Below are 23,265 nucleotides of genomic sequence, written 5' to 3'. Positions count from 1 at the left end.
CTAGATATCATCAAGATCACAGTCAAATTATTCCCATAGTTCACTACATACTGCCTGTCAAAATGTCTTTAAAATAATAATAAAATGGCAACATTAAATAAAAAGACATATATAAAGCAAAACAAATTATTGTTTCCCATTTTGCTATGTCAGAGTTTTATGAAAGCTATGAATTTACTCTTAGAAAAATAAAATTTGTACCAAACTGAGCATACTTTTCAAAAAATCTTGGTATTTACCTTTACCCACTCACACACACACATACACACATGCATACACACATATATAAACCACACATACACACATGCATACACACATACATAAATCATACATACATACATGCATACACACACAAACACACACATACCTCCACCTCATTTAAGGCATATTTTTAAAGCAATTCTGAAAGTCAAGGTTCCTGAGTTGCACAATGAACCTAGTCAATCAGAAATTTTTAAAGAGAGTCCTGAAATATGCATTTTAATAAGTCCTCCCATGTGATTTTTGTGGAACAAAAATATAGGATTCCCATGTCATGGTCTCCTGACATAGAATTTAATGGCTATGTGAACACATAATATTTAGTCCATCCACCAGAGGCCAGCACAGGACCATCCCCTAGCGTTTACAGATGTGCACTATACCATACACCACACATCATAGCTACTACACACAGCTGGCTTTAATTACCTCAGGAAGTAGAGTAGAAACTCGCTGATATAGCCAACCAAAGGTTTTAACATTTAACTTTGATATTGTCATTTTGACACCAAAATCAGTTCCCCTAACCACACAGCCTTTAAAACTTAGCAAGGACCTTCATGAATATTTCATCTGACTCTCACCCCAAGTGTATGAGCCACACTACACAGGCAGAATTGTTCCTGTTTTATGATTTAAAGAGTAAATGTCAGAGTTGTGGTCTTAGGGACTGAAATGCCTGGACTACTTCCTAGGTCTTCTGATGCAAGGGCAATAGTGCCCTTCTCTTTACATTGGCCTGCCCACAACAGAAAGAGACAGAAGGGCAGCCCTATCTGTTCTTCACGAACATCCTCGCACCTTGAGAGCATGCCTTTCTACCAATTTGCATGGAAGTGCATTTTGTTCAACTCATTTAAGTTATAAAGCATTTCAGAATTAGCTTTCTCTTCTTCATAAATAAGTCTTTCTTCCTTCCTTCCTTTCTTTCTTTTCTTGTTTGTTTGTTTTTCGAAACAAGGTTGATCTGTTGTATCCTTGGCTGTCCTAGACTCAATTTGTAAACCAAGCTGGCCACAAACTTACAGAGATCTGCCTGTCTCTGCCTCCCGAGTGCTGGGATTATTGCCATGCACCACCATGTCCAGTTCACAAATAAGTTTTTCTTAAACCATCTTCTGCATACATATATAATAATCTAGCATTCAAACATGGTGTGCAACATGAGGAATTTCCAGGTTTTAAATTATTTGAGTGTTGCAAATTCTCTCATTTTTACCGGGTAGTTTAAAAAAAAAAAAAAAAAAGCTTGAAGAAAGAAAAGTCTGCATTATTCCAATAATTTATATTGCTTTTTTTTTTCCTTTTGGGAGAGGGGAGTTTGAGACAGGGTCTGTCCTGGAACTCACTATGTAGAGCAGGCTGGCCTCAAACTCATAGAGATCCGCCTGCCTCGGCCTCCACAGTGCTGGGACTGGAGATGTGTGATACCTACACCCAGCTTGGGTTTTTTTTTTTCTTAACTCACACATCATCCCCTCAATCAAAATCTGAAGCCAGAATCAAAAGCAGTATCCTGAATATGACTTTATCAACACTGAAAAGAGTTGTTTATATGGTCTCACCAATGAGCACCAGTTGTACAGTCTATAAGTGACAAACATAAATCACTATGTGCCTTCATACATCTAAAGTATGGGATCCATGCCGTCTTCCATAAGCAGACGGTAATAAATAGCAATTATGGCAACTGATAAGCTCTTCTAGTGCACAGGTTCATCTCTGCACGCCTAGATCCTAGCTCAATGCTTATAGCACAGCTACTCAAAGAATGCTTTCACATACCATACTACCAAGTAGAACAGCCCATAATTCTGAAATGACACCAACATTACCAAGAATTGAACTGGGACTATAACTAGAGACTAAACCCAGTGACCAGAATTAGATTGCTGCTTGCAATCCTTTTTGTTCATCAGTGGCTCGTAAGACCACAAAAACCTACTGCAGAAGTCAGACTAGGTCCAGAACAGCACATGAAAACAACACGCTGATGAGTCCTCCCTGCACCGAGGGAGCAGTGAGCTGCGAGAGAGCAAGCTGGCAGCCATCACTTAAATCTGTCTCGCTGGAACAAATCAGGCGAGGAAAAAAAAAAAACGACATGAAAATCATATACTAGAGAACTGTGGTTTTCAAAGAAGACATGAGGATGGTTAAAGCAAAGTTTCCTGTCTGTATCCCTTTGGGCTTAGCCAACCATTGCAAAGAAAATATTATTGTTTCATGGCTGAAAGAACACTGCCAAAACCATTCTGAATACATGCTTATTCAACTGAATCAGCACAGTCTTATGACCGCCTCAGCTTCATGTGCAGCAATTTACCTTTTCCCTTCAGGTAACAATACACTTACCAACAATATAATATTGTTTAAACCAGCTAAAGGTTGAATTAATTTTTCTCACTATTAGTAATTTTCTGTACTTTTTAAAAGTTTAAAGTCCCATCTGTTTGTTCATTTAATTTATATATGCACATTAAATATGCTACACATAATTATAAAATTGAAAATACATAGAATTGAAGAAAAGATTCTTTTAATTATAACCAAACCAAATATCTTTATTTTTAATTCCTCTTACTTCTTTCTCGAAGAAGCATACCAAGAAACGACATCATTGTAACAAAACCGTGTACATTAAGAACACTGCTGAAAATAAATTTAATGATTATAATTCAAAGTACTGTACAAACTTAAATATTTTCTTTCTGTACCCAATTACATCTAAATTGCAGAAGACACACACACAAAAAAACTAATGATTATCTATGGACCAAATATTCCCATCTGAAGTAAATATGAATTGTAAAGCCCTCTGCTGAAGATTTATGCTAATGTACCTAAAACAAAATGGTTCCATCAGCTGGAAATCTGTCATAATTTGAGAAGGGAAATTTCCTTCTGCAACTGAACCAGCAGTTTCTGTGTTTCATAATTTGTCAATTTGTTCCCTAAGTGTAGTGATTTAGTGACGATGAAAGAAACTGAGAAACAAATGAAAACTGCTTAATTACAGTTTGCAGATGTTCCCCCCAAAGAGAAAAACAAGCTAATGCTGTGAATGCTGTTGGATTCTTCCGTAGGGCTTCATGTAAGTTAGCTCCGTGTCTTGGAACTGTTTTTCCTCCTTTGGTGTTTGATGTGCCATTTGATGCTACGATGAAGAGGTCACATACAGATGGCTACTCACTTATGATCACTAGAAAACATACAGCTTAGTTTGTCCTCTTTTCAAGGATGCTAAAAATAAAAAAATTTTTAAAAAAGCGCCTTACAGGACTAGATAGGTGGCTGGGTGCTTAAGAGCACTTGATACTCTTGCAAAAGACCTGGGTCCAGTTTCTAGCATCCACATGGCTGTTCACAACTGGCCAAAACTCCAGCTCCAGGGGACCTGATGCCCTCTTCTGACCTTCAGGGCTATCAGACATGCACATAGCACACAGACATGCATGCAAACTAAACATTCATACACATAAAATAAACCTTTAAAAAGAATTTTAAAGAAACACCTTAAAATAACACTGCTTCTCAGGTGGGTATAGTGGCACACTCCTTTAATCCAGCACTCGGGGAAGCAGAGGCAGGAAGATCTCTGTTGAGTTTGAGGCCAGCCTGGTCTATAAAGCAAGCCCAGGACAGCCAAGTCTACACAGAGGAACCCTGTCTCAGAAAATTAACAACAACAACATGAACAACACTGCTTTCCTCTCCCTGAGAATGCCATACTAATGAGGTTTTCTCCTTAATTGTCTGTGTAGTTTCATTGGGAAGCCCTCGTGTGATGCTTTGTCAATTTTCCGGTGAGGTTACATCAGTTTCGTGCTATTTGCTATGTTATTTGTTGACTGCGCTCTTTGCTATTAAGCTCAACATTTGCAGAAGAGACTCCTCGGTGGCCTGACTCTTTTTTTTTTTTAACTTCTTCTTCTTCTTCTTCATGTGGCTAACAGAAAAAAAGAAAGAAAAAAAAAACAAAAAGGAAACAGAAAGACACTCCAAATGTGCTGTGAACTAAAAACACCACTCAATATTCAGTAGGGAATTAAATGGCTGGTAACAACAGCACAGACTATGTGGTACCACAGCCACCTGGAAGCGTGAAGCCGGTCAGTCCGTTTCCAACTTCCTCCAGCAGGCAAGCTGCCAGCTGCAAGGGTATCAAAACAGTGTTAAAGCCCTCGGGTTTCTGTCTAATACTCAACAGAAAATAACTGCAAAAGGCTACACAGCAAGGATTATTTTTCTTGTTGTGTTTTCTTTTATGAAAGAAACCTGTTTTTCTGCTCTACTGAAATTCCTCTTCTGCTTAGAAATGGGTAAGAGGGCCAGCTGCTTGCTATATTTTTCCTCTGTGGTATTTTTCTACAGCAGATTTTAAAATTCATCCTTCAGACTGGGAAAAGCCTCTCTTTGTACCCAATTCTACCCGTGAAAGTTTAAAGACTCATTTCTAACGTTCAAATTCAAAATAGCTTTGGGGACCAAAATATGTCAGCTTTAGAAATGTGTTGTTTTATGTGCTGTCTCCAGTTTCAGTTTTAATTACATTTTTCAGAAGTTGTCAAGTATGAGTAGTGATACTCCTTTGGCTGAACTGACAGTCAAAATTTATCAGTCCAGAAGTGTAAACCAAATCCCAGCACAAGATTCTAAGCTGCTGACAGAAGAGACGCTCAATACAGAAGCAAATAATAAAAGACTCCTCAGATGAGAAGCACGTGGCTTTGAACAAGTAATGTGGCCTCTGCGGGCCTAGCATGTCCTAGGCAAAGTACTGACTCGCCCTTGACTTTCATCTCCCAACCCTGTCAATCACAGGTTCCTCAGTGCTGTCTGTCATGCCTTGCAATACCTCAAGTGTCCTTTCCTCTCCCACACCCAGGCTAACATCTCTGCTCAGCCTCCAGGCCAGTCTCCCTGGCTCTGGGGGCTTCCTCCTTCTTTGCCTTCCTTTCAGAATCACCAGCAGTGTCGTTTACTACTTTGTATGAATCTTGATTCCTTGTAAGCAGTACTATGGCTCCCAGTTACTGTGCATGTCAATCCACAGCTAGTGCACCATGACCCAGATGTGTCTATCTTCAGGGTGGGGTCTGAGGCCCCACCTATGTGCCATTCAGTTGTCTCTTTTTTCCTCTTTATTCGATCCATTCAACAAATATTCACCAAGCATACACTCATTCCATATTGCAAGATATCATTTCTGGTGCTAGAGTGAGGAGGAGCGATACTGAGCAAAACCCACCAGAATCCAGCTCCTATGGGGCTTGTACTTAAGAAAATGCAAAACAGTATGTTCGGACATCTGTTCTGATGGCTCATATCCACACAGTGCCTCCTAGAGCTAGGAAACCACCCGGCACTGTCAGAAAGGGAGGAAAAGTGTGCGCTTTGAAGTCACTCTGAATAGTAAGGCAGAACAATTCTACCACCAACTTGTCACATGACTTATGGCCTGGGCAGCTACAACAAAATAACCACAGGCTTGGTAGTTTAAACAACAGAAATGCTCACAGTCTCAGAGGCCAGATGTCCTAGGTCAAAGTTTGGTTCCTTATGAAGACTGTCTCGACTGTCACAAGGCCACCTTTTCACTGTGTCGTTTCAGTGTATGCATCTCTTCTCTCTCCCCCATTCCCCAAAATCATAGTAGACTGGAGATCTATTCTAGACTTATTAAACCTAATTATTTCCTTAAAGGTCCTCACCTCCATATCTACTCCACAGAATAGTTAAGGCTTCAACATAACCATTATTAGGGTTACATAGGCTAGTCCATAACAGCCAGTTACCTAACACCTTAAGCCTTAGCAATTTATTCATATGTAAACTGGTAATAATAAAAATTAAAGTAGTCTTCAACAACTTCACTAGGCTAATAAAAGATTAATTAAGATGATCGTGTAACACGCAGCGTGTAGCACCTGGTAACCACTAAATGTCAATGGCTGCCCGGAACCTGGGCCTGCTTTTCTCACAGGCTCACACTGTCGGGTGTCTCTATGGGGGAAATGTGATGGTTAGCCGTCTAGAATCCTTTAACCTGACACCAAGCAGAATACTAATATACAGTGGTTTTCTGGTCCCTGTGCCATAAAAGTCATGGTAGAGACTGTATCTTCATATTATTATGAGAACAAAATTCTCGAGACAAATGATGGGTGAACATATCAATAAATGAAACCACAAGAGAGAGCTCTGGGCTGTTTCTTCCAGCTCTACAATTTAAACAGAAGCAAACTTGAACAATTATCTGGTGGCTCGAAGAGCACGCACAGCCCTGTGACTACAGTGAGTTCACTACAACGTAACCCAGACCAGCGGTCCTCACACTCAGTGGGACTCAGCGCTGCTCAGAATAACCTATAAAGAGACCCTATAAAGAGAAAAAACCCTCAACTCTCCACTTTAGGGGCTCACTTCATGAGCCCAGAATAAACCTCAAAGTCTATATTTTCATAAAGTGTTGCCATCACCCTTTCAAAAAGGGTAGTTCTGAGAGTCAGCCAAGTCTTAAAAACTATCGTTCAACAGAAATGTGACGTGGCGTGCGATTTTAAACTTTCAAATAGTCATGCTTGAAAAAAGATAAAAAAATAAAAAGTGAAGTTGACATTCATGTTTTATTTAAGCCCATTTCAATATAGTATCTTAATACTACTGCCATATCAAATATATGCAATATAAAAAAAATCACTGATATATTCTATTTTTATGTTGAGTCTTCAAAATCCAATATCTATTTTACAGTTGTAACATACTGCAAAGCAGAAGCCAATTTTTCACTAGAAATACTTTTTTTTACTTTGATTTCCAAAAATTTGCCTTAAAAAATATGACTCACATAACCAATTTCTCCCAAGCACATTTAAACTTTTATCCTAATAAATTAACTAAGTATGATTTATCATGTCTATATTTAAATTAATTAAAAGTAAGTAAATATAGAGACCCAGATTCTCAGTGGCACCAGCCACAGCTCAAGTACTCGATGGTCACCTCTGGCCAGTAGCCATGTGCTAGACAGGGCAGGCCTGTGTGAACACAAAGCACAAGGCCACCACACATGCCTGAAGTGTGTGAGCGGGTAGGGAATTAGCACAGCTCCTCAAGAACCCACATGTGACTGAAGGACACAGACTGAGTCTTCTATGACAGTACAAGATATTAAACTCTAGGCAGAGTGAAAACCCAAAGGCCTGACACCACCGTGTGTCCTGAACACTCAGACATAGCCTGTTCTACCTACTGTGGGACGCCCTTCAAATAACAACAAGTATGATAAGAGAAAGGGAAGTGGAGCTAGCAGGAATGATCTTTCCTGGCGATATGCTACAAGAAAATAAATAAAATGCTAAAAATAAATAAATAAATAAAGTACAGCAAATTAAATGAGAAAAACAATGAGAAATGAAAGTGTCCATCAAAGTCCTTTGGGAAATTAGCCCATGGGTATTTTAAGAAATAAGAAAATTAAAAACAGGTTGATTTAAGAGTTGTTAATCATAGGCTAGGCAGTGGTAGCACACACCTTTAATCCCAGCACACGAGCAGTAGAGACAAGCAGATCTCTGTGAGTTCAAAGACATCCTGGACCACAGAGCAAGCTCCAGAAAAGCCAAGGCTACACAGAAAAACCAAGCCTTGAAAAACCAAACCAAAACAAGAAAAACCAAACCAAAACAAACCTTGCTCATCATAAGATCACAGCAGATTCACTTCTATCTCCTCGGAGCACACACTTCAAACCCCAGCACTCAGGAAGGGGGGATCAGAAGGTCAAAGTCACAGCTGGCTACACAGCAAGTGTGAGGCCAACCCTGACTAGATGAGACTTTGCTTCAAAAAAAAAAAAATCTCCACTTTAGTTTCCAAACTACTATAAGACAAATGGTGGGAAATATAGAAACCTTTCAGGAAATTAATAAGTTTTCCTAAAGCACAAAGTCAGAACAATGGTTGTAGGTTGTGTATGTGTGCGTACATAGGTATGTTTAAAAACTAGAAACTGAAAATTACTGATGACTGTTTGCTCTATGTTAGTCCAATTTCTGTTGCTATATTAAACTGCCTGGGACTGGATATTTTGTAAAAATCCGTTTGTTAAGCTCATTGCTTTGAAAATTCAAGAACATCTGTTAAGGGTTATGACAGTGACCTGGTAAGGGCCTCATGGCAGCTGTCGTCATATTATAAGAACATGACAAGGGAGATAACCCAAGTCAAGATAGGAAGCTAAGGACCAGCGGGAGACCAGTGTTGCTCTTTTTATAATCATGTTGTTTAGAAATTACCTGCTCCACAAAACAATCCTTAATCCCTTTGAGGGCAGCATCCCCATCAGCATAATTACCTCACACTAGGCCCCATACCTTCAAAGTTCCACCAATCTCAGTACCACCAAACTGGAGGCCAAGCCTTCACCATATGAAGCCACGGAGAGTAAGCCACACCCCAACCATACTGCTCCAGCACTCCCCAGAGTTCGCATACCTAACAAGATGGAACTGGAAAGACACCGTGCCAATTTCTAAGCCACTGCCTCCTTAACTACACAATCTGCATGACAGCAGCAATGTAGCAGTTCTATAAAATCACATCATGTGCTATCACTAGTGTGGAGGGAAATTAAAAGAAATTACTTTTTACTTTCAGCAGCCTAGAACTAATTCTAAACCATATTGAAACAAGGCTACATCTTCCTCTAGAAAGTCTGCTGCTTAGAAGCATTGACTATATAAAAGTATATATGCATAGAGAGAGAGAGAAACATATCCATCTTATGAATATACATGTGACTATATAAATTACATATGTATATATTACGATAAAGGCAACTAAATCATGACCCCCAATGGACCAACACCAACACATGCATTTGAACCTCTTTCAACTTCTCTTATTATGTGTTAAGTCTTCCTGTGTTTTATATGATGTGTTAGGGCAAAGGCATGTATTAACACCATCAGTAACAGACTCAGCGCATGCTCTGATGGAGGGTATGAATGCAATCTCACAGTACTGCATGTGCTCTCCACACACAGCAGTATCTCTCCACAGACAGTGTTCACATAGCAGCACTGTCTCCTGCTTGCTTTCATCTTTCACTGGACTATGAGTACATGAGAACACAAACTATATCCTATTTACTTTGAGTCCTCAGTACCTAAATCAATACCTAGTCTATAAGGAGACATTCAAAGAATAACTGAATGAGTCAATGAATGGATATTTATTTAAAAAATAAAACAAAAACTCACATTTCCAAACCTTTTAAAAATGATACATATTAAGGGCTAGAGAGATGGCTCAGTGGTTAGGAGAATGGTCTGATCTTCCAGAGGACCTGGGTTCAGTTCCTAGCAACCACATGACTGTTTCCAACTGTCTGAAACTCCAGCCCCAGGAGATTCAGCACCCTCACACAGACATACATGCAGACAACCAGTGCACATAAAATAAATAAATCATTAAAAATAATTTTTAAATTGACAAATAAAAAAGCCTGTTCCACTTAGATATTCTAGAAAGTTCTTTAATGATGTTCACAAAGAGATACAGAGGACTAAAGCATAGTACTTATCTTTATCTACAATGTCAACAACATAATACTGTCTCTACCAATAATAGGAAAAGCAAAACTTCACACAATGATTTTCTAACACATATATGCCAACTTAATTTATCCTCTTGAATTGAAGATACTACTGAGAATTCAATTATGACTGTCTCAAACTAGTAATTAATATCTCCAAACATTTTGATAACACATATTTATAATCAAATATGCACCATGGTTTAAAAATCCAGAGTTGCATTTTAAAAAAAAACCTCTAAAATATAATCAACTTGAGTATAATGTATTGAGAATTATGTGTGATATTAACAGCTCCCCGCTGCTTTCCAGGGGTCTGAAGCAGTAATGTGAATTTCTCTCAAAAAAAGCCTACAGTTTAATTTTTTTCAGGAAAATAAGTTTAATGGGATTACTGAACCTCTTAACACTCTAAAGAAAATAAAGCCCATAAGTGCTCTGGCATATAACTACTGTAAGTATAAACAGAACAGCCAATCTGTGGACATGGTGATGGACTTGGGAACTTGAACCCACTGAGGAAACGTGCCTACGTGAGCCTGGTGATGACCACATTGACAGAAAGTCTCATGCAAAAGAAACAAACACATGGAGACAAATAAAGAGCCTAGAAACAAGGTGGAGAAATGGAAACTTTGAGAAAATAACCTAATTTCTTAGCATATTGGCCTGGACCAACTATCCAAGCTATCACTCAGTTCTGAGCCATGTCCCCAAGTACTGTTTGTTCTTTCAGAAGGTATTTAAATGTTTCAAGGGGGGGAAAGGATAATTACTGACTTAAGACGTATTTTTGTACATACAACTCTTTGTGCTTTAAGAGGAATTTTTCAGGTCATTAGTTTATAATGTGAGAAGGCGCCCAGGGATATTTTGAAACGAAAAAACAGCTAGTATGCGTGGAGCTGCAGTTTATGTGGCTCGCATCACCATTTATTTCAGCTCAATTTGGGGCCCCATGCTGAACTCAAAAGGAAGTCACCACATTTGAAGCAGTTTCTTTCTCGGCATGCAATGACCAAATCAGAATCTGAAGACAGACTAGATAAAGAGCCTGCTAGTGCTAGGCTTTACAATTCCATGGGACAAAAATAAAATCAGCTACACAGTATCTAAAATAAGATGGATTCAAAATCCATTAATTCTTCCATTTTAATAGTTATTTGGACCATCTTATGTCAGCCATTCATTCTGCCATGTTTGAGTCCAGAAAGCAAGAACTAAACCACCAGGCTCAGAGAAACCAAGCAACTTCCTAAACCCAAGTTCATTAACAAAACCATGCTATAAGCCAAGCTCACAGACTAAAGGTCATTCTGACCTGATATGCATATCATATCAGGACAGTTCATTCACACAGTTTCCAAATTAATCAGTAGTCCTAAATTTTCCACTCCCTTTAAGTATAAATAAACCTCACAGAAGACATGTCTTCTTTAAGTGTAAAAAAAAAAAATATTGTTCTTTGACTATCAGAGAAATATGAGTCCACACTACATTGAGATTCCAATACTATCAGAACTGACACTACTGTTACTATAATATTTTTATTGATTATTGGGAATTTCACATAATACACCCCAATCACCCTTGCTTCCCAGTTCTCCCAGGTCCAGCTCTCACACCCCTGTGGCCTCCTCCAGGAAACTGATGCAAAGAAAAGTTCAATTTGTGTTGTCCATCTAGTCACTGGAGCATGGCCAGCCCCTTAAAGAAAAGTGAGCCCTTCCCCATTCCACCCTTCCAGTAGTGATCTACTGTGTAGTGCTTCTACACTTCAGCATCTTTATCACAGTTTTTATGCTTTGCTTTGCTTTGCTTTGTTTTGCTTTGCTTTGCTTTGCTTTGCTTTGCTTTGGTTTTTTGAAACAGGGTTTCTCTGTGAAACAACCCTGGCTGTCCTGGACTTACTTTGTAGACCAGGCTGGCCTCAAATTCACAGGGATCCATCTGCCTCTGCCTCCCAAGTGCTGGGATTAAAAGTGTGTATCATTTATCACAGTTTTTAAGAGTTCTCTTCAATGGTTTCCTATGTAGGTTGTTACTTTAGGCAGGGGAAAGAGGCACAGAAGCCTTATGTCTCTCTCTCTTTCAACTGTGAGTCTGCAGTCATCAATATCACTGCAGAAGAAGCTTCCTTGTCCTTTACAGTCAGCAGGAGCATGGATCATAGGCTTCCACATGGTATTTGGTGACAGCACGGACCACAGACATCTACCTGGCCTCTGATGTCAGCTCATGCCATGGACCTCAGCATGGTCTCTGGTAGCAGTACAGGCCATAGACACCAACTCAGCCCCAGCTGCAGCAGGACCACAGACCCAAACATGGCCTCTGGTGGCAGCACAGATGACGGATGGCACAGGACACCAAAGCAGGGGCAGTACCAGCCACGTACATCAACACAGCCTCCATCCAAAGCTCAGGCCTCAGACATTGACATGCTTCGGCCTCTTTCCACTGAAAGGACTTCAAATTTTGGACTTTTTTTCAGATTTGAGAATATTCTCATATATACAGTGAGTTTAGGAGATGGAAAGGAGCCACATTAAAACTTGAAATCTGTTTATGATTTGCATACTTTACTCTACAGTATTTTCAATACATGGGTATTTTTACTATAACAAAACATGAAGTCAGATGTGGACTCGTCTACTTGTGGGATTATGAATTTTGAAGAATTTCAGGTTTCAGATTTTCAGTGCTTAACCTGTAGCTTGAACGATCAAACAAACATGTCACATCCCCCTTTTCCTTCTCTTTATTAGAAGTATCTTGCCTTTTCCCTTGTTTAGAACACAAGGCATGACTTCAAATCAGATCATGTCTATTACAAAGGTCATGGCCTTCCAGATATGAAACTCTCTATTCTCAGCCTTGGAAACACTTTAAAAATCAGGAGAAGAGCGTTCATAAACTGCTGGCTTCTGGCCCCAGCTGAGCTGCAGCGTGGGCTCTATAACAAGAGTCCAAATGCCCCTCAGAGAAGTCTAATGTGCAACCTGATGACCTTACATAGATCTCAAATGTATAGTGTTGGCCCAGAAAGGGCCAACATTGAAAGCAAGTCAAGACATCTGGAAACAGAACCTATAAGAGACACAACTCCAATGCCCATGCATGAACAAGGTGTGTATACGCTTTCAGATGGAACTAAGGCACTCCAAGGCAGGCACATGAGGGAACAAGGTGTGCACACATTTTTAGATGGAACTAGGGCATTCCAAGGCAGGGGTCCTGAGCTTCAGCTAATACTGTTATGAGGGAAATCACAAGCACCAACAATCTCTGTTCCGCATTTACATTTCTTAAAAAATAAAATGAAGTGAATAGCTAAATAATTTCTCAGTTCATCTGTAGTTAGCAAATATCTCTGACTCTGCAACATAACTCTTGAATAGGTTAAAACAGGTGTTTATACCTTTCAGTCACAATTCTCTAGAAAGAATTATGTACTCTACGGAGTTGAACAAATGTTCATGAGTCTCCTGAAAAGACACCAAAGGCATGGACTTAGAAGGTTATTTATCTGATGCTGTAAAAAGTTTACTTCAATAGTTTACCTTTTGAAAGATAAGTAAAAGTGCTCAGAAATTCTTCATATGTTTGCTCATGACAATTGACAAACTTATCCAAGGCATCTTTCATTAACTGATCTTCATCCATTATCGCTGGTCTCGGTATTTGGGCAGGCATTCCTATTCACCAGGCCACCCTACAAGACAAAGAAAAGCAGAAACAGCATGATGAAGAGAGGGCTGGTGGAGAAATCTGGGGCCCCACAAGACAGGTGCAGATCACTTCTGGAGCAGTGGACCACAGCACAAGAGGTGTGAGCTTCAGGAGTTTGTGCTGCTGAACCAATAACGGTACCTATGTAGGTTTGGATCTCAGCTTTCTCATTATATGGTTAAGTCACATGAATAACGTCATGTAATTCGACTAGATACTAAAGAGGACATCTACTAGTAGCCACCAGCCACCTGCAGTGGCAACAGCAAGAAGAGCTGGTTTGGAGAGGTAACCTAATTAGTCATTACTGTGTGTCAAGTGATGTTATGAGTGATGCAGGCTTAGCTTCTACAACCCAGGTAAGTTCTGTTAAAGGAACTTTAACACACAATTTGCCTGAGGTAATTGTCATCTTGGAGGCTTACTGCCTCCATCTGCTAACCTAGGCCTAGTCCTGGAAGCTTCTAGCCTAAATACAATCTTATCTAGGCGTAAAATGTTTTAGCCTCTGAGACTTACTGCTGAATAAGCTCACCATTTCCAGCTCTTTCTGAACTCTGGATGGCTGGTTCAACTCAGCTGTTCTGGCTTAAACTTCTCTCCAAGCTGACTGATTCAATATGGCTTCTCTCAGTTTCTCACTGAATAGCTCTGCTTGGCCTCAAACTAGCACTAGCAATCTGTTCTAATATTCTGGCTTGTTCTATCTTCACCTGTATCTACTATGTTCTCTCTACAACCACTCTCTATGAAACTCTCCTGGTAAAAAACTGTTTCTGAATTCCATGAACTGAACTGCCACAATCTCACCTCTACTGCACTGCCTCTAAACTCACTCTCAACTGAACTGCCTCAGCAGCACTGCTTAGAATGCAGAGATCTTTGGGCCCTCTCTCTCTTGAGTAATGTAATTAAATGCATGTACCACTATTCCTGGACCTACTAAGCATTTCTTTCTTTCTCTTTTTTAAATATTTGTTTATTTATTACTTATACAGTATTCTGTCTGCATGTGTGCCTGTATGCCAGAAGAGGGCACCAGATCTCATTATAGATGGTTATGTGCCACCATGTTGTTGCTGGGAACTGAACTCAGGACCTTTGGAAGAACAGCCAGTGCTCTTAACCTCTGAGCCATCTCTCCAGCCCCTAAGTTTTTCTTTATGTGTTCTATACCTAGCTGGCCTTGAACTCAGAGATCTGTTTACCTGTCTCCTAGGATTAAAAGTGTGTCTGTATTCCAGCTGGATCAAACACACCTAGAAGGTTTTTGGATGTGATCTCTTGCCAGAGCAGCCATGCTCTGAATTAAAATTCCACTACAAAGTTCCCAAAGGAAAACATGCCTGACTAATCCCTGAATTCAAGTACTTAAAACAGCACCCAGTGCTGCACTCCATCTACTGTGACCACACAGTACCATAGCCAGCAAGAAGTAGCCCTGCCTGTATCTTGGCATATCCAAGTCTGAGAATTCTTTCATTCCAGTGAAGCCATTGGTGGCTCTACTAACAATGCCTAAAAATGAGCCTGAGTCTATCTCCCTAACCTACCCCAAATGTTCCCTGAGACCGTGAGGACGTCATGAATAATCCTAATCCTTCCAGTATCTGACATCCTTTTAAGTATTTGAACAAAATCAAACTAGACCATCTCACTCTTCTCATTCTATGTTTCTTTTCTAAAACTCAGTTCAGAGTTGAGGTTTCCTAAGCCACCCCACACACCTCCCACCTTCCTGGGAAGACTTAGCTGTGACTTCTCATGCCCCTGTGCACTGGATGTACTTTTGGCACACTCTCTAGGAAAGTTACACATGTTTCTTCATCTGCTTCTACACTCACAGTCATGAAAGAGGAAGCAAATCTTCCCACCCTTACATCCTCAATACTTAAGACATTAGGGTGTGGTGTAGAACTTCCAGCCTAATGGCTCAGCTAAAGATGCTCATTTGAATAGGTACAATAGTCAAAGTGTTACTAGACTTGACAAAATCAACTGAACTTGACCGATGACTTCACCAGACCTTGGATTGGGAGGGGGGTTCCCCAAGAATCCTATCAAGTACCAATCAATAGACTAGGAAACCTTGGACACCACATCACTTATATATGTTTACAATAGGGCTGCAGAACTAGAGCTGAGACTCAGACATAATCTAGGTGTGGACTAATTCTTACACTCAAAATCCTGTGCTTATGCTATTCTACTGAACATCATGGCCACACCACCACTTGCCTCTTTGCACAAAGTTCACTTCTTGCGCTGCTAACTGCCTCATCTTTGCAGTTTGAACTTTGTCTTCAGTCATGGTATCATAGCTGGTTGAATTCTACTCATTGTGTATGAAATATTATTTGACAAAGCTTTGGGAAATTTGACTACAGGCATTAAGAGGAAGAATAAACACCACCAAAGTAATACATGCAGGATAATAAAAGGGAGATATTGGGTCACCACACTATATGGCAAGAAAAGACATCACCAAGCTTTTTTATGTTTTTTTCTGAAACAAAAATAAAAATCTGGAGCTGGGGAGAGAGTTCATGTACTACTCTTACAAGGGACAAGAGTTCAGTTTCCAACACTACAGTGAGAGGTACTGCCTGTAACTCCAGCTCCAGGAGGATCTGATGCCTCTAGCCTCTGCACATGCGCATGCACACACACACACACACACACACACACACACACACACAATAATAATAATAATAATAATAATAATAATAATAATAATAATAATAATAATAATAAACCAATGCTTTAAAAGTTATTATCTTTCATGTAAAAAGAATAAAAATATGTTTCTTATTAAGTTTTTCACCCACTTTCCTTTTTAGGTGTATTTCTACTATAGAAGTAGTCATCCTGTTAAAATTCAAACAACACAGGAACATGTGAGGTAAAAGCATTAAAGACATTCTTAACTATCCCCTGACCCTATCAATTCCACTGTAAACTCTGCCTGGAGTCTAGCAAATATATTTCTTTTTTTTTTTATTTGTTTGTTTTTGCTTTTGTTTTTGTTTTTCAAGACAGGGTCTCTCTCTGTTAGCCTTGCCTGTCCTGGTCTTGCCTTGTAGATCAGGCTGGCCTTCCACTCACATCGATCCGCCTGCCTCTGCCTCCCAAGTGCTGGGATTAAAGGCGTGCGCCACCACGCCTGGCTTGCAAATATATTTCTAAATCTTTCGCTATAGTGTTTATGATGATAGACATCTTTATAAAACCAGGGAAATGCATGTTATTCCTTACAAATAGGTTTAATTTTTGAGCTAAATAATATCTTTTTAACACAAGATCCATCACATATCAAAACAATAGGAAGTAGAAATCTAGCCTGATCTTACAAACAGCTACGTAGTTACAGCCCAACTCTGCTCCTTGTATATTGCTCCTTGGGAAAGCTACTTGACATCTCTGAGGGCACTGTAATGGCTCAGCTTGTTTCCTCAACCTCAGTTCTAAATACCAAATGCTAAGTTGAAGGGGACCGAGGTCGTTTTTTAAAGATGATGTTCAAACTCATTTACTAACAAACCTGACCTGAAGTGACATGAGAACATTTGTGGTCCTTATTTCTTCTACCCAGTGTGACTATTCATGTTTCCTTAAAAAAACAAAAACAAAAACAAAACTAACGAGGCTTGCATATGAGGTGCCTTCCCAGCCCAACTGGAGATCTATATAATGCGTGCCATTTGTACTGCCTACCTTACTAAAATCCAAAATACTCTGAAACACATGTGAACCCATGAGTTTTACAGAACCATAAAGTTATATGAAACTCACAAAGCTGCTCTGAGGATGAAATATGTGTCCATCTTGGGAAACGTCATCTTCTTGGTGATTATGAGGAAGAAGATGGCCAAAAATCACTTTCACTGTGACCACTCTGGCTTTAAATGCACTGATGCTAGAGGACCAAACGAAAATAATAGTTTAGGCATCAACTTCAAGTGAAGGCACTGCTTCAAGCTACTTGTACCTGAAAAACTGAATACATGAAAAGTCATCACAACAAAGTCATCTGTACCAGTGCCCTAACCCTAACCCTAACCCTATTAAAGAATGCTTGCCACTGACAGAGGATGAACACCAACAAAGAATCAAATCAGTGACTATTATTTCACTATCAGTAGGACGTAGATAAAACACAAGAATCCCAACATCTTTCTACTGTTCCAGAATTGGAGCACAGCATAACACCAACAGTCTCTTCCTCAAAGCATTCAGCTGGTTTACTCCAGTGCATCAGAATGCCCAGGTTGATTCCAAATGCCTCTCACAGTTATGTTAAAACAGTCATGGACTGTTCCTTTAGGGCTCCTTTCTGAAGCTATAATTGGTATATTTTGAATATTTATCCTCAGTCTGCCTCAGTACTACCAAAGGCAAGTCATTAACAGGACATACAGGACAGAGGTAAAATCTTTTTGAGGCTTCTCATTTTGTTCCCGTTTGTGACCACGCAGGCATGTGCTGGCTTTTTTAAGACTTTCACAAACAGTCAACGGTTTAAGAATCTAAGGAACACCCGTCATCCAATTTAGCCCCTTCTTTACCTAGAAAAGCTTTAGGAACCTAATGTTAAAGGTCCCCAGAGATGACAAAGCAGATCACCCTTTACCAGACAATCTGGTGGTTTATGCAAATACCAGTGGTTTTTCTAGACGGAAGCATGCTTTTCATTTACCACCCACGCGCTAGTGTGCTTTTATCATGAAACATATTTCTAAAAGAAAGAGGGAAAAAAGGCTTAGATAACAAAATTCACTTTTTTTTTTTTGTCTTGGTTTTGTTTTAAGCTTTGAGCACCACATGAAAAGCACAGAACATAATGGTAAGTAAAGGCACAAAACAGCTAGTGATAAATCATAAGCAACCCTTTCACCTTGGAAAGGAAACAGAATATGGATGGCTCTCCTCTGACTACGAATGTTACATGGAAATCAAGTGGTTAAGCACTGGCTTCTCTCCTGCCCGCTGAGAAACATAAGAGAAAAATCCCATTACCTCCCAGAAAAGCGGTTGTGTATTATAAAGTAAGGAAGGCAACAATCCCATGAGCAGTGTGGTACGTACTAAAATGTACATAACAATGAAATGGGCAATGTGATGGCATCACCGCCGTCTTAGCACACCTTCTCTCTTCACATCCTGGTGTAATGAACTCAACCAAACAAAACGCAACTGTCTGAGACGAGAGTTGTAAGCGTTAAGATACAGGCCCCGGATGTTGACAGGGTTCTAAGATGGCCGCCGGCCCGCTGCTTCCTGGCCGAAAAGATGATTAAAAGGAAGCCATGCCAGAGAACCCAGAATGTTCAGAATTTACCTTACCAAAAGATGGAAAGGTGATGGCAGTAGGAAGCCAGAAATGCCAGGCTACCCCGCAGGCAAGCCGAAGGCTGAACCAGAGGCCGACACAAATGCATATGAAAAGTGTCCCTCTGGAATTCCCTTAGACATGTGGAATAAATTTCAAGAGTTGCGTTAAAAAAAAAAATCTGAACAGAAAAATTCAACGTCAAGATTCAGAGAAAGAAAGAAAGAAAGAAAGAAAGAAAGAAAGAAAGAAAGAAAGAAAGAAAGAAAGAAAGAAAGAAAGAAAGAAAGAAAGAAAGAAAGAAAGAAAGAAAGAAAGAAAGAAAGAAAGAAAAGAAAACACTCCAGCAAAGGAAAACGGAAGAATGAAAAGTAATGTCACAGTGAGCAGACCACGTGAAAGCCCAATGGAAAGAGCTTACTCAGTATTTTGGAGCCAATGATAGATTTGAACCCCTGGTTAAACAGAAAAAGAGATAGAAGTCAGGCCATGAAAAGAAGATAGACCAGGCTGTGGATGAATGGGATGTTAAGAAGGCTGAAGAGCTCAGCTACCAGCTAGCTTCTCGAGAGCTCGATGTAAAAATTGCCAAAGCAATTGCCTGCCACAAGTTGGTTAAAGCAAAAAAGGAGGCTGAAAACTCACAGGCTGCTCAAAGAAGAAGAAACGCATGGGGATTTGAAGCAAAGAAGAGATGGGAAACCAAAAGCAACATGGGATATATGTAACTTTGCGGAGTTCCTCAAGACATTTATTTATAGATTGTCATGCTTGATTTGATGAAAAGATTTTCCTGCTTAGGTTAAATATGTCCGAGAATTAATAAAAGTAGAAAAAGATAAGCATAAAACTTGGGAGTTGATTATTAACTCTTTTCAGTCCTTTTTCTAAGAAGCTTGTAAAGGAAATGAACATTTTTTTATATATGTAAGAAATTTTAAGTATACATACAAGAAAAAAGGATTTTATTTATTTACTTGAGTAAGCCTACCGTTTAAAACCAAATTTGTGTTTGATCTGTTTGGTCTAGCATAGCCTGTGAGGTCCTTGGACTTCCTTATCTGTTCTTAGCATGACCACTTTCTCTAGAATTAGGATTTTATGATTGGCTGTTGTTTATAATGGATTAGTCATGAATAGAAAAAATGCTCAATTGTTACTGACTTTACAAATGACAACTATTTAGTGCTATAAAAATAATTATTATTTTTAGAGGCAGAATTATTATGTCAAAGTCACATAATAAAAGCAGTTTATTAATTTTTGTGTAATGTCAGTAGAAATACACTTAAAAGTAGACAAACTGTAGTGGCTAGAGTGATTTAAACTCAGCCTCACCTAGGAAATGCCTTTCTGAATATCTCTCAACCATGTCATTGTTTAAACTATGATTGTTGTTTACCCTATGATCATATAGAGGGGGAGGTAATCCCCCTCAGGAACAGTCATAGGGGAGGGGAATAAGGGGAAATTGGGAGGGAGGGAAGAATGGGAGGATACAAGGGATGGGATAACCATTGAGATGTAACAAGAATAAATTAATAAAGGAGGAAAAAAAAAGAAAAGCAACTGTGCTAGACAACAGTTGTAATTCATGATGATGCAATGTTGGATTGTCAACAGCTCTTTTATTTTTACCCCTTCTCCCCACTACTCCTTAAAAGATGGGATGAATTCATGAGACTAAAGAAAAAACTGATACTTGAAGAATCACTGTCCTTAAGTATCTGTTTTACAGCCTTAATGGGAAAAGGCTTTGAAAAGTCATTTGATAACTGGCGAGACCTTTAGTGGATACTGTAAAAACCGAGTCATGATTATTATATTATTTTTATACTTAAATATTAACAAATTTATTAACTTAGGGTGATATGCAAATTTTCTCTATGTGAAGAATAAGTAAGTCTGATTAAGAATCTGATTATCAAATCTTCATTTAGGTAAGCCAGTGTACAAAAAGCAAGAACTAGTAAATTGGGTATTCCTGACTTGTCTTCATGAAAAGGGATCCATTCATAGATGCCCCGAGTACTGTTTACTTACAGCAGCCTACTTTGGATTGAATGCTTAATAGTATGTTAAACATGCTGTTTAACATGTATGTTTGCTTAACAGTATAGGAAGTTCCCACCCACTATACGATTCCCAGGTTTTATCTAAAACATGATGTATTATCTTTGAGAAAGTTCCTCGTATGGATAGTTTCATATGTGAACCCTTGGAACCTGCATCACCCTGTGCCTCTGCCCTGTCTGTGTCCTTGCATTCACTTTTGTGGCCCTAGTGACCTTTGACAGCATACTTTTCATGCCAGTCCCCCATTCTGAGCTTTTATGTTTATGGGGGCATTTTAGCTGAATGGAGGGTGGTCAGCCAGAGAGGACTCGGTTGGCAAGAGAAGCCTCATCTCCCAACTCCCTACTCCTGTACACATGGATTATAGAGTCTTAAAATATAGTGCTGTGGCCAGAAAGAAAGAATGAAGGACTGAGTGAGGAAGGAGTGCAGTACTTCTGCTTGTACCCGCTGCTCTCTTATTTTTTTGGCATTAGTTTTATTTGAAATGAGCTTTAATAAAGTTTGGGTACCTATAAAAAAAAAAAAGATACGGGCCCCTATGAACTAGACTTCCCTCTGGGTAAACTGCCTGCTTTCTTAACAGGATGAAGGGTCATATATCTGCAAAAAAAAATTTTTTTAAACCCATCATGTGTCCCATTGCAACTTGAAAACAATAGTAAATTTCCAAGGAGCCATACCAAGATTCTCAGAGCCCACCTTCTGCATGCTACAGCTCTGGAAATTAAGGATCCACTAAAAGAGAGGCCACACCAGCAGTGTAACTTACTTTGCCTAAGGAGACAGCCATCAACCTTGGTGCTTCACAGAGTGGCTGTCCTTTCATACTTGTATAAACAGTCTAGTCTCCAAAAGACTGGCTGTACTGGAACCACATTATTGTAACAGTTTCATATGGTAGAAAAGACCAGGTGGAGGAGGTGGCCTCCTTGGCTGGGCTGCAACAACTCTGCCCTCTCCCCCTAAGTTTCTAATGTCTCTTACGCCAGACCAGGAAGAGAGGCTGAAATTCAGATTCAGGCTGGAGAGGTGGCACAAGAGTTAAGCGCACTACATGCTCTTCCAGAGGATCACGTTCATTCCTCCACCCACCAGTCAGCTCCCAACTGCCTGTGCCTCCAATCCCAGGGCATCCAATACCCTCTCCTGCCTTCTGTGGGCAGTGGAATGAAAACACATACCCACACAAGGACAGTCATTTGCACACATTTAAAAAAAAAAAAAGAATTTTGGCTTCTCAGAGCTCACTGCCACCAGGAGCATAGCCAGCACAAATGAACGAACATGAACAAATATGGGGAAGCCACTTCACCTGGCGTTTTGTCACCTGGTGCCACTGATGAGCTGTCAGGAATGGTTCTCATGTTGTAAACCATGAAAAGCTGCTTGTGGTCATGAGCACAAAGAAACGAGCAGGAAGACACTAAAAAAGAATGGAACTAGCCGGGGAAAAGAGGCTCTGCACCTGAGGGAGAGGGATGGGGCTTCTGAGCAGATTTACAGGGAGGAAGGGGAAGGGGAAAATGTTGTAATTATAGTCTAAAAGAAAAAGAGATGTTGTTAACTTGTGTGTGAGAGGAAAAATGAAATATGATCATGTGTTCAGGTCAGAAAACTACGTAAGACTGAAAGTGATTGGCTGCCTTCTAACTGTATAGTACAGCCAAAGGCCTCCTTCCACTTGAAATTGTTCTTGACCTTGATACATGATTGTCACCTATGAAAAATAAAACAAGAGAAACTCCCAGAATTAATGGTGGATGAGTAAAATCCTGCCCTCACCTACACCCCAACGCATTTAAATCCAATACACTCAGGGAATGAGTATGTAGGTACATTCGAGAGACCGATAAATCTATAGACCTCTATATCTGTAAATACACATAGGAAAATAAAAAGAGATCAGAGGTGAACTGAAATATAAAACAAAACATAGTTTATAGAGTAGAAAAGAGCCTGCTGTCTTCTACTGTTCTTTCATCAAGATGAGATAAAAAGAAGACAACTCCGGCAGCAAAGTCTGCAAACTTCACGTTGCAAACTTCTAGCGGCATGCCTTTGCAACACATGAAAGCCAAAGCATGCTTCATTAACACCCCCAGGCTAAGAGAGTACGCATCTGGACCAATAGCCCCTAGGCACAGCCCTCTGCAGTGAATATTAAAGGAAGCATAAGGAGGAAGGTAGGCAAGGCCTTTTGGGATTAATGTTGACCTCACAGTTTCAAAAGAGTGCTGTACTCTGGTCCAGACCCAATCTTAGA

General features: G+C 39.7%; 1 protein-coding gene and 1 pseudogene across 7 annotated transcripts in view; one reads left to right on the top strand and one right to left on the bottom strand.

Moving 5' to 3' along the window:
- IFTAP (intraflagellar transport associated protein) overlaps nt 1–23,265 on the bottom strand; it is a 68,914-nt gene that overhangs the window by 35,399 nt on the left and 10,250 nt on the right. For 3 of the 6 annotated variants that reach the window (XM_084776192.1, XM_084776196.1, XM_084776194.1), the window contains exons 2-3: nt 17,387–17,510; nt 13,426–13,577 (exon numbers count right to left, since the gene is read on the bottom strand). In XM_084776192.1, the coding sequence (XP_084632318.1) occupies nt 13,426–13,558 (133 nt within the window). In that variant the 5' untranslated portion in view covers nt 13,559–13,577; nt 17,387–17,510. Of the gene's footprint in view, nt 1–13,425; nt 13,578–17,386; nt 17,511–18,610; nt 18,809–23,265 lie in introns of those variants that run through there. The other 3 variants (XM_084776195.1, XM_084776193.1, XM_084776197.1) reach the window with 3 other exon arrangements.
- On the top strand, nt 18,844–19,747 carry LOC311594474 (protein FAM204A-like; annotated as a pseudogene). Its single transcript has one exon. The product of its transcript is annotated as a protein FAM204A-like (transcript).

The sequence above is a fragment of the Acomys minous genome (genome assembly GCF_964271855.1).
Source record: "Acomys minous genome assembly, chromosome: 3".
Lineage (NCBI taxonomy): Eukaryota > Metazoa > Chordata > Mammalia > Rodentia > Muridae > Acomys > Acomys minous.
The sequence above is the reverse complement of the archived record's forward strand: the minus strand, read 5'-3'. Positions and strand labels throughout refer to the sequence as shown.